The 12,017-nt window shown below is 38.8% G+C and overlaps 1 protein-coding gene across 2 annotated transcripts in view; it reads right to left on the bottom strand.

Moving 5' to 3' along the window:
• Positions 1 to 204: 204 nt before the first annotated feature.
• ATP10B (ATPase phospholipid transporting 10B (putative)) overlaps positions 205 to 12,017 on the bottom strand; it is a 262,716-nt gene continuing 250,903 nt past the window's right edge. For both annotated transcript variants that reach the window (XM_019450218.2, XM_019450219.2), the window contains 2 exons: positions 7,798 to 7,985; positions 205 to 2,915 (listed from right to left, as the gene is read on the bottom strand). In XM_019450218.2, coding sequence (XP_019305763.2) covers positions 2,678 to 2,915; positions 7,798 to 7,985 — 426 coding nt within the window. In that variant the 3' untranslated portion in view covers positions 205 to 2,677. The remainder of the gene's footprint in view (positions 2,916 to 7,797; positions 7,986 to 12,017) is intronic.

Below are 12,017 nucleotides of genomic sequence, written 5' to 3' on the forward strand. Positions count from 1 at the left end.
AGTCTGTCTGACAAAGTGTGAGTTTAAGACTGAGTCTTAAGACTGAGTCTCTGTCTTAAACTCACAGCCCCTAGCACATCACAAGGCATCTAGTAGGGGCTTAACAGAAGTTTATTGGATAGATAAATGGATGGACAGATGACTAGAATAAATAAATGAGTGTGAAGAAGGATGGGTGAACAAATGAGATGGTGCCCAGAACTGCCGGCAATTGTGAAAAACAATATTTATTTCTTTTTTTCTAATAAAGAATAGCACATTTCCAGTCAATCAGTAAAAGAAAAAGTATAAAAATTACTAAGTACAGTCATTAGCATAATGTTATAGGAAAAATCATAACCTTTTCCCCTAAATGGCATGTTGGGTGGTCACAGTTGCTTTGGTTTCAAAGGGGGGCAAGAGTATGTAATCAGCTATCTCAGGTGGCCCAGGACTGAGGAAATTTTCAGTATAAAACTTGGAAAACCCCAGGCAAACTGGGATGGTTGGTCATGCAAGAAAGAGTGCGACATCACAATGTTGGGTATGGCTTGGCATTTAGGTACAGTGGTCTGACATCTGCATGACTTTCCTATTACCTTGTTTCCTCTTAGCTCTGAAATAAAAATTCCTGTGTTATTGTTGAGGGTGTTACAACTTTCAAAGGGTTTTCACGTCCCTTATGTAATTTTGACTTGATCCTTAGGCCAAGTCCAGGAGGTAGGCCAGTTCTAACCTAATTTGCAGGTGTGGCATCTTGTTTCAAGGCTCCTAGAGAGTACAGTAGCAATGACTCAATCCAGATTTCCTGAAGCCAGTGTTCTTTCCACTATTCTCTTCCTCTCTGAAACATCCCACCTATCTCAATATGGCTTGCAGGAGTGGGCAGGAATCAAATGGGGGAAAGGGAGGACCTTGAGATCCAAGTTTTGGCTCAATCTTCTCATTTGGAACAATTCATATCATTACTGCTTTGCCTCTCTAACAATCTCCATGTAGGATTCTCCTGTTGGCCATTATTAGTAACATCATGTGGCACATTCAGTAAAAGAGATTCAGCATACTGACTCCAGGATAATGCTTCAAATGGTCCCTCCAGTTAGGTTTGTTAGCAGAATGGTCAGTGGATGAGCTCAGTTTGCCATTTGCCAACTTGATTGTTGAGATCTTTTTGTTCATCTTTGCTGAAAAGTTACTCAAGTGTTAAGTCAACTTGTGTGTGGGGGTGCTATGACTCTTAGGCTCAAACACTTATCACAACATTGCATCCATCCCCTAATATACAGGGATTTTGCTGAATATATAGGTACTATCTTAAAGAGGAGAGGGTTCAGTAGCCTTCTCTGGCTTATCTTAACAACTAGGGACAGGCTATCCTTGCCCATAGTATACCTTAATTCTCTTGATAGCCTCTTAGAATTCTATCAGTCATTTTTAAAATTTCAATACTTTTTTGAGTTCTTTTACATTTTGGCACTTATAACTCTATGGATAAGAAGTTGTGTAATCCTTTTACCTCTACAGTGAGACTTACTCTGATTCTCCCTAAAATAACTGAAGCATGGGTCGGTGTCTTCCAGGTCTTTAAGGTGTAATTGTTTGGGCTCAGTGTTGCTCTCATCCATACTATTCTGGATGCAGATGTATTAAAGTCTACCAATCTTAGAGCTGAATGAGGATGTGTACTTGTATTTTAAAAATGAATAAATAGCTTTAAAAAAGAATACTGCTCCTATCCTCTTGGTACAGATTGTGGACATATGGTCTATTAGCTAAAGCTTGGGGTTTCCAGTGCACCCATTTGCTTTAGCATGTTCCTTCTGCCTCTTACACTAGGTGTGGACCTATAATTCTCAAAAGTCTCTGTGACACTGAGTTAAAATCTAGTTTTAATCTTTAGATATGGTTTTCTTTGGGTTAGAGACAAAAACAACCCAATTCTTGATGAATGAAAGAATTCATATACTCAAGAATTCATATACTCAAGATAAAGTACCTGTGTGTATGGGTTTCTTTTGAAACTTTAACTCTTGGCACAACGAGGTGATGTGATGGCTTGACAAGCCCAGAAACTTCCATACCTTGAGAAATTGCCTGGGTAGATAGATCTCTTAGAATATTGGAAAAGTATGGCCTAGTTGCATTGGCCACTGGCTATACTTATCTAAAGAGCCACAGGAATGTCTCTGGGCTAAAAAAAATTAAAACTCAATGCATGAGAAACATACCTTCCTTATAAAAATTCTGTTTGCATGATCTGCTACCTGGCAGCAGGAGAAAGGTAGAGGGTGACTGGTTTCCAGTCTTTTTATGTCAAAGCCCTTGGGGCCAGCACTTTCTTCAAGGAAGTCAAACCTGGTCAGGAGAAAAGAACAAGAATGACACATCCTTTCCTCCATGAAGAGGAAGAGTCATGGGTTAATTAGGCCATTGATTGGGTGGTTTCTTCTGAGTTTATACAGATTTCTGCAGGCTATTCATATGGTCAGTGAACTCTGGGATCAGCGATGACTGCTCCTGCTTGAGGGCTGGTACTCAGCAATCTGTCCACTTGAGTAGGTTCCAGAAGCCATTGTCCTACTAGACCCAGAAGAAGGTATTCCCTGGATTAGAGTTTAGCTGAGGAGTCCTCTGGGCATGGGTCATTCCTCAGATGGTCTCTACTGCATTTCTCTCCATGCAGCACCCAGTCCTTCTTTCACTTGTACTTGGAAGGGCTAGAGCTCTTTGGGCTGTTGGCTCTGAAGTCCTGTTCTGGGACAGGTGGCACTGGATGGTGGGTATGCTGAGCCTCTTCAGGAATGGGGGCAGGCCTCTGTCTGTTTCTCCAACTCTGGATTTCTAGATCTCTTTTGTCCATAGGGAGTTTGTCGATTTTCTGAGCTTTTAAGATCAGAGACTTCCCATAAGTCCCTTGTAGAGATAGGAAAAAGTACCTGGTATGAAATAAAAGAATAAAGGCATTTTGATTTTTGTTGACTTGAATTTTAGCATTGAAAAGGACCTTAGAATCTAACTCCCCACACAGGGCAAGATCCTCTTTGTTACACTCCTGTTGGCTATCAAATCTATGTCTAGGCATCTCTGGAATTGGGGAGTTCAACAATAACAAAATATAATAGCTAACAGTTATTATCTACCAGGGCTATCCTAAGTGATTTAGGCATTAACTTACTTCATTCTTCCAACAATCCCATGAAGTTGTACTTTCGTTTCCCTGTATGTACAGATGAGGAAACTGAGGCACCAAGAGATTAGTGATTTGTCCAGGGGAGCCACACAGTGATGGAGTAGTGATCAGAACCAAGCACTCTGGATCCCAAGGCTTTTATCCACCATGTACAAGGTGGTGCATTCTATTTCTGGGCAATTCTAAATCAGGAAAATGTACTTCCTTTGCAATGTCAATGCTTTGCCTAACTTATTAATGTTTAAGTAGTTTCTAAATACATGTTCTTTCCCTGAATCTGTGGGTTGACTTGACAGCATCACTATATTATCACTATTTGCTAGATGAAGAAACTGAGTCCCTAAGTGATAAGAAGGGTTTCCCAAGATTTCCAGAGAAGTTAATTGACCTCCCTGAATGGTTAACTCAGGTGTTTCTTTCCCCCTGTCAAGTTGAAGGTAGTGGACTCTGGATTTGGGAGTCTCCATCTGTGTTTAGAATCTAAGTTTAGGGAAAAAAGGAATGAGAAGGTGAATAAAACCATGTGGTATATGGAGAAAAAAATCACACCATTACATCATTTTGTGATATTGGGCAATTCATGTTCCCTCTTTTGGTGTCAGTTTCTTAACCTAATGTGTAATTCAGTTGCTCAGGATACCTGTGATCATTTCCAAAAATAATCCTTTAAAAGTTTTTATTTCTAAAGCCTTATAGAAAGACTCCATCCTTCCACTATTGTCTAAAAACTTTAGGGTGACATTACAGTGGCCAAAGGGTTTCTGAAGACAACAGTAGTTTCCATGGAATCAGATAAACTTTCCCTCATTCTTTCTCTTCTCACCCAGTGAGGCAGTACTGGTGACCATATATATGTTTCAGGAAATACTAACTTTCTTGCTTGGAAATTTGAATTTTCTCAGTTTAAGCCTTTCCTCCAAGCTATTACTTTCCTTCTTCCAGCCATTTATTTAACAAATATTTGTAGAGTCCCTACAATGGGCCAGGCCCCAAGGGATTAAAGTGTGAACAAGACAAGGTTCTTGCTCTCATGTAGCACATACGTAGACTTCTAAATGCAGAGAGCACAGAGAGTGTCAAACACCTGATCTAGTTTGAGAGAACTTCCTTGAGAAGGAAACATTTGAGGACTGAGAGATGCATAGGAGGTAGCCAGGCAAAGAAGGGGTGAGAGAACAAAATCCTGAGCATGATGGCTGAAGTATGGATAGTGAGGGCAGAGTGTGGAAATATGACACAGAAGGTGTTGGTAAGGCCAGAACAGGCAAGGTCTGGGGGCCATATCTTGGTTTTTGTGCTTTATTGTGATGACCTTGGGAAGCTCTTGGGAGGGACATACACGGATGACACGATTACACTTTGACACAATAATAATAGGTTAGAGCAAACCCAATAGGAGACTACTGAAGTAATTTGGGGTAAAAAGATTAGAAATAGAAAGAGCAGATGGATATGAGAAATAGGTACAAGACAAAACTGTCAGGTCTTGGTGACAAGCCAGATATGAGGTGGTGAGTGGTATCAAGGATAACTCCCAGGGGTCTGTCCTGGTCCTGTGTGGGTAGCATTTGAGAGAACTCTGGAGGAGACCCAAGTTTCTTTGATGGTGGTGCTGACAGAGGATGGATTATGAATTAAATTATAGAGGTCTCTCTGTTTCCTCAGACCTAACATGCCTAGTGGAGGTGATGATTGGTATCTAGAAAGATGTATCTAGAATTCAGAAGAGAGGTCTGGACTGGGAATTTACATTGGAGATTTGTCTGTTAAAAATGATATTTAACTTCACAATAGTGGTTGCTATGTATATGGTGAGAACATAAAGTCAGAAGACAGAAGAACCCAAGACTAAGACTAGACATCAACTATGTCAAGGACATGAAGCAGCAAGGAAAATAAAGAAGTAGGAGAAAGATGAAGAGAATGTTGTGTGATTTAAGCCAAGGAAAGAGTGTTCAAGGACTGTTATCCTCTCTTGTAGCTAATTAAGATACTGCTTTGTGTTGTAAAGTTAGTGTGTTATTTCTTTTGTCTTATCTGTAAAATAATTTACATATTCCTAGTTTAAGAGACTCAGTACAGTTCTTTAATATTGCTTGAATTAATTAGACCAAGATAAGTGAGGTCACAGCTAGTGGGCTAATTATCACAAGCTTGGTGAGTGAGATCAATCTCCATTATGATAAATATAGCTTATAACTTCAAGTGAACAAATAGTTTTCTGTGGTGAACATTCGATTATGTAGATTTAAGAAACATTTATTGTTCCAAAGTTATAAGTCCACAGTCCTTGGAACTATTAAAATAATTGTTTCTCTATCAGAGGAAACCTCTGCCTTTCTTAGTAAACAACATTAAGCAGAAATCCAACTTTACAATGATAATAAAGAATAGCAGAGATTTAACTTCTGTGTTATTGGTAACTAGCAAGTAAATATTTTCCAGCTTTCCCCTAATTTGTCCCTCATCTGTTTTAACAATCTATAACACTGAAGGTTCGTCTTGTCAACAGTCTTCATTCTTTCCAAGGATCATCATCAAACTGGTTGCTGTTGGCTCTAAGTGTTTTCTAGCCAAGGGTAAGCAAAGAATGTATGATAATTTTCTTTCCATATCCTAAATCTGATACAGAACAGGGAGCTCAGTCCTTGGGTAATGGTGATCATAACTGTGTGTAACCCAAAAGTGTGGACAAAAATACTTAACCCATATATTTGATGTTTTTCCAATGAGAGCACAATCTTCTTTGTCTCCCCCAAGGGTTTGGGCTGAAGAAGGTGTGGGGTGGGCAATATTTCCTCTGAGGTTTGTACTTGTTCTTAATTGCTTCCTGCTCTTCACTCAGGGCCCTCTATCAATACTAGTCACTTTCACCTGTATTATGGTCACAGTTGTGTCTGAATCGTATACTGAGTTGCAGGTTTCTTGAGAACAAGGGCTCTGTTTTATTCACCTTTCTGTTCTTCTAACATCTATTGCTCGTTTATCTCAGAGTGCAGCATATGTGATAGGAACCGTGCTAAATGCTGGTTATATAATAGTAAGAAGGATACCTTCTATCCAGGAGTTAATGGTCAGACAGAGACAGACAACAAATGGCTAAAGGCAGTGACAGGGTTACACCAAGGTGATGGGAACACATAGGAGAGGGGGATGTATTTCCAGGTAGGAAGGTAGGCAAAGTCACAGAAGGGTTGGAATTGATGCCTGAAATGATGTCAGAGAATGAGGAGGTTTGGTCATAGGAAGTGTATTCCAAGTAGAAGAAATTGCATGAATAAGGGCAGGAAGGTGAGAAGGCATGGGCCTTCAGGGGAGCACAGGAAGCCTGGTGGTGTTGAATCCAAACTTTGAAGCAGGGAGGTGGGAGAGGACTGATGCTGCAGACACCAGCAAGGGACAAGGAGGGAGGCATTGCACATAGAGCATACTTAGAACTCAACTGGTATTTATGTTTGCCATCTAGGTATCTTCAGCCTTTATGCATCAGAGGTCAAGGCTCTGAGTTGGCTTAGGACAAGGAAATGGAAACCAACCTAGGTTAAGCAAGGTGCCACATTTATTAAAGGAAGTAAGGTCTGCTATAGTTCTACCTAATTTTGGATTAGAAAAAGTTCTGTGCAATGTTGAGATAGTCTGTTTACTATAGCTTATAATGGTAGGGAGGCTGAATTTTGATGTTTAGAGTGGAAAGATCTTAAGAATGGAGAGGGGCTAAGTCTTGCCCATGGGGTACATCATTGTGAAGTTCACTGACTGCTCTGACTAGAGTGTGGGCTGCAGAATAGAACATTGGCCATTGAATTGGGAGAATCCAGCTCCCACTGTTAGGTGTGGTGGACTTGTGGACACATTATGTTCTTTCTTGGGACTTAGCTGTCCCATGAGCAAGTGGGACTAGAACCATAGCTCTGTTTAACTTCTAGGTGATGGCAAAAGCAAAATGAAGTGCTAGGTAGCATGTGGCAAGAGTGAGCTTCAAGGAAATATAAGGTATTATTGTTGCTGTTTTTCTGGATAAGGCAAATGCAGAAGGTTTAGGCTAGAAATGTTAGAAATAGTCCCTGGGCATAAATGATTTATTTGGCTAATACAGGTTGTGGGTGTGTGTGTTAAACAAATTTGAGTAACATTAAAAAGTTGACTATTTCATGCAAAATTTGGATTTATGAAAAAAAAATCTAAAGCTCTGGAATGCTAAGACTTGATCTTTCCTGGTGGCAATGATAGGGTGAAGCTGAGAAGGTCTTTTTCCCCACGTCTGTACTTCACCTGGTTTGTTGCAGTTGCTTGTCTGTCCCTGTAGATATTTGAGTATGAGACTCCTTGGCTAGTAAATAAATGATCCTTTATGTACAACAAAATTTGTAAGGCAGGAGGACAGGAATTATTACTCATTTTACAGATACCACAACTGAGGCCAAGCCAGTTGGGGACTTTGCTACTCTGTGGCTGACCTGGGACCACACTCTGTGTTATTTGCTTTTTAGTTTATTGTTCTCTCTGTCCTAGTACCCTGTCTTTGAAACTGTAGTCTCAAGGTTCCTATCAGGAATCAAACTCCTGACTCTTGGATTAATAAGTGGGCATTGGTAGTTCTATGAAGACGACAGCCCCTGTGCTCAAACCTTGGCAGAAGAGCTGTGACTGGTGTGACGAAGCAGATGAGGTAGAAAGTGGGGTCTGAGAGCTGGCCTTCCATCACCCAATAGGGATTGGTGGGACTGTTGCAGTTGATGCAGATGGCATTGTAAACAAGGGACACCACAAAGTACATCAGGAAGCTGCCTGCCAGAACAAGTCCGTGGATAATGGTCTGTGGAAGGAAAGGAGAAGTAAACACTGTTAAAAGTATAGCTTAGATCGGGAGGCAGTACAATCATGGCACTTGGCTAACTTTGTTGTAAACATTTTTTGGGGGGAAATAAATAATTAAAAAAAAACCATGCAGCTTAATGGATCATTATAAAGTGAACACCCATGTTGCTATAATCCAGAATTTGAACACACCTACCCAAAGAGCCCTGAAAGATTCTGTCTCACCCTTGACTTTGGTGATAATTTCCAAGCCATCCTTTGTCGTTTCACTGCCTATCTACTGTTTCTAAATGTTAGGTAAATAGAATCCTATTTGGTGTGATGAATCCATTTTTTTCACATGTGGCTGCAGTTTATTATTTTCAAAGCAGACAGTATTCTGTTGTCTGATCTTATTCTGTTTTGTGTTTCTTTCCCCATTCTTATCCTCTTTTAACTTACTATTTTGTACAATTTCATTTTCTCCCTTTACTGGTTTGAAAGTTATACACTCCATTTCTATTCTTTCAGTGATTACTCAATAAACGATAATAAGCAATCTTAAATTACCACAGTCTAAAATATGTAACTACTTTTCCCTCCTCCTGAATTATACAAGGACTTTAGAGCACTTTAACTCTTAACCTCTCTCCTGACTTATTGCTACTGCATTTTTTTCTGATTTTTTAAAAAAAATTCAAGTTAGTTAACATACAGTGTTGTCCTGGTTTTAGGAGTAGAACCCAGTGATTTATCTCTTACATATGACACCCAGTGCTCATCCCAAGAAGTGCCCTCCTTAATGCCCATCACCCATTTAGCCCATCCCCACACCACTTCCCCTCCAGCAATCCTGTTTGTTCCTTGTATTTAAGCGTCTTTAATGGTTTGCCTCCTTATAGTTGAATATTGTCAATATTCATAAAATTCAGTTACATGTTGACTACTGTTTATGACTTCATTCCTTCTTGCATCTTGGACTGTCCATCTGAGATTTTTTTCCTTTTGCTTTGTACCTCCTTTAGAATTACCTTTAGTGGGAATCTGCTGGTGATCTATTCTGATGTTTCATTTCATTCTCATACTTGAAGGATATTTTTGACAGATAACAGAATTCTTGTTTGGCAGTTCTTTTTTTCTTTGCATATTTAAAATAGCATTCCATTGTTTTTGGCTTATGTTTTTACTACTGAGATGTCTGTTACTTTTGTTTCTAAGAATGAAATCTTTATGTCTTAAGATCTGGCTATTTTTATGGTTTTTGTCTTTAGTATTCTATAGTTTCTTTATGGTAAGTATGTGTTTCTTTTATCTTGGGTTTTGTTGAACTTGAATTTGTGGATAGACGTTTTTCATTTTTGCAAAATTCTTAAGTAACCATCTTTTTTTGTGTGTGTTTTACATTTTATTTATTTATTTTTTTAATATATGAAATTTAGTAACCATCTTTTAAACTTACTGCCTATCTCATTTTCTCTCTCCTTTCCTTAGACTCTGATCAAATGTATGTAGACCTTTTCAGATGCCACACTATTCTGTATACATTTTGTACCTTTTCCATAAGTTTTATTTTTCTTCTGTTTTATATTTTGCATAATTTCTCTTGACAAATTCAATAAATCTCCCTTTCAATTTTTTCTGATTTTTTGTTAAGCCAGCTACTGTATTTTATTTCTAAATGTTTTATTTGGTTTCTTTTTAAATTTGCTAGGTTGCTTTATATAGTTTACCAATCCTTGCAGATATTTTAAAGCTTATTCTTTACTTCTTTAAACATAGTAAACATAATTTTCTATAATATATATCTGATAATACCAACATCTGAAATATTTTTCTTTAATTTATTTATTTTGGGAGAGAGAGTGCATAAGCAGGGGAGTAGCCTAAGCAGGCTCCAATCTGTGTAGAGCCCAGTGTGTGGTTCTATCTCATGAACTGTGAGATCATGACCTAAGTTGAAATCAAGAGTCAGCTGCTTAACTGAATGAGCCATCCAGGTGCCCCTGATGCTTGTTTTTTTTTTGATCCTCACCAATTGGTTTTTGTTTCTTTGAGAGTTGGTTACTTTGGATTATGTGATGCTCATTGCCCTTAAAGTTGCTAGGAACAGTTTGAGGCATAGGATGAGATACCTTTCTCTAGAGAGGGTGTATGTGTTTATTTTGCAATGTCCTTGGCAACTGTCAGTCTTGAATTCACTTTAAACTGAATTCATATGTCAAAATTTGGCTCAACGATGAACTAGAAACTTGGGCTGCAAATATGTCTGAGGCCAGCTCATGGTTCTTTTCCTAGGACAGGTCTTTTTTACAGATTCTCCAAGCCCTGTTCACAATGAGAATGATTCCTACAGTACCTGCTGGGGAGATTGAATAGGTAGGTCCATTTTTTGGGTGTACCATTACCCTGAGGTATAGCTTTGGGGTCCTAATTTATTTATTTTTAAGAATTAAACATTTATTTGCCTTCTAAAAAGATGGAAGCAATAAATCATAAAAACTTCTTTGAAAAAAAGTCTTTGAAAATAACTTTTCATGGCTTCCAGGGGAAGAAAATCCATCACCTGGTTAGCATCAAGTGGTATCAGTAGTTGATTGATGTTTTTCTTTTTCTTTTCTCTCTTTTTTAAAAATTTACATCCAAGTTAGTTAGCATATAGTGCAACGATGCTTTCAGGAGGAGATTCCTTAATTCCCCTTACCCATTTAGCCCATCTCCCCTCCCACAACCCCTCCAGTAACCCTGTGTGTTCTCCATATTTAAGAATCTCTTGTCTCTCTCCTCCCCTGTTTTTATATTATTTTTGCTTCCCTTCTCTTATATTCATTTTTAAAAATTTACATCCAAATTAGCATAGAGTGCAACAATGATTTCAGGAGTAGATTCCTTAGTGTCCCTTACCCATTTAGCCCATCCCCCCTCCCACAACCTTTCCATTAACCCTCAGTTTGTTCTCCATATTTATGAGTCTCCTCTGTTTTGTCTTCCTTCCTGTTTTTATATTATTTTTGTTTCCCTTCCCTTATGTTCATCTGTTTTGTCTCTTAAAGTCCTCATATGAGTGAAGTCATACGATTTTTGTCTTTCTCTAATTTCACTTAGCATAATACCCTCTAGTTCCATCCATGTAGTTGCAAATGGCAAGATTTCATTCTTTTTGATTGCCGAGTAATTCTCCATTGGATATATATGTACCACATCTTCTTTATCCATTCATCCATCGATGGACATTTGGGCTCTTTCCATAGTTTGGCTATTGTTGATAGTGCTGCTATAAACATTGGGGTGCATGTGCCCGTTTGAAACAGCATACCTGTATCCCGTGGATAAATGCCTAGTAGTGCAATTGCTGGGTCGTAGGGTAGTTCTATTTTTAATTTTTTGAGGAGCCTCCATACTGTTTTCCAGAGTGCTGCACCAGCTTGCTTTCTTTGGGGGTCCTAATTTAATGTGGGCTCTTATTAGACTCTTGCCTTGGGTGGCTGGGTTTGATTTCTGAACTTTTTGCTCAGTCAAGGTGCCAGAAACAAAGTTCTTTTTGAGCAGGGTTGCAAATACCCTCAAGGAAACAGGATTTGGGTCTTTGTCTAGAATCCCCCCTTCTCAAAGGTTTTTGTTACTATCCTGTTAGCTTTTTTATGATTTTGAAGAGTTTTTTTTTTAATTATTCATTTTTAGTTTTCAGTAGGAGAGATGATCTGAATACTCCAGCCCCTGTTCGTGAAGAAGAAAGCAGTTAGCTATTTGTTGTTGTTGTGGTTATTTAGTTAGTTTTATTAGGTAGCAGTTAGCTGCTTTGGTGGGAACTGTGGAAACTGACAGTTATTCAAATTCATGTTAGATTTCTATCTGGGAAAACAAAGAGACTGTCCTTCTGCTTCAGGTACTTTCAAAAGAGAAATGCGTTTTTTCATAATGATTCCAATAGCTGACTCCTTTGCCAAGAGCACTGGAAATTGCCAGTAACCACTGGGTTAGCTAGTCTAGAGATGCATTAGGTGAGTTAATAATGCTGAATGGTGAGTGAAAGGAACAGGTACCCTCTTTGAAA

Source organism: Panthera pardus, unplaced genomic scaffold, assembly GCF_024362965.1.
Source record: "Panthera pardus isolate Hobbes unplaced genomic scaffold, ASM2436296v1 HiC_scaffold_2, whole genome shotgun sequence".
Classification (NCBI taxonomy): domain Eukaryota; kingdom Metazoa; phylum Chordata; class Mammalia; order Carnivora; family Felidae; genus Panthera; species Panthera pardus.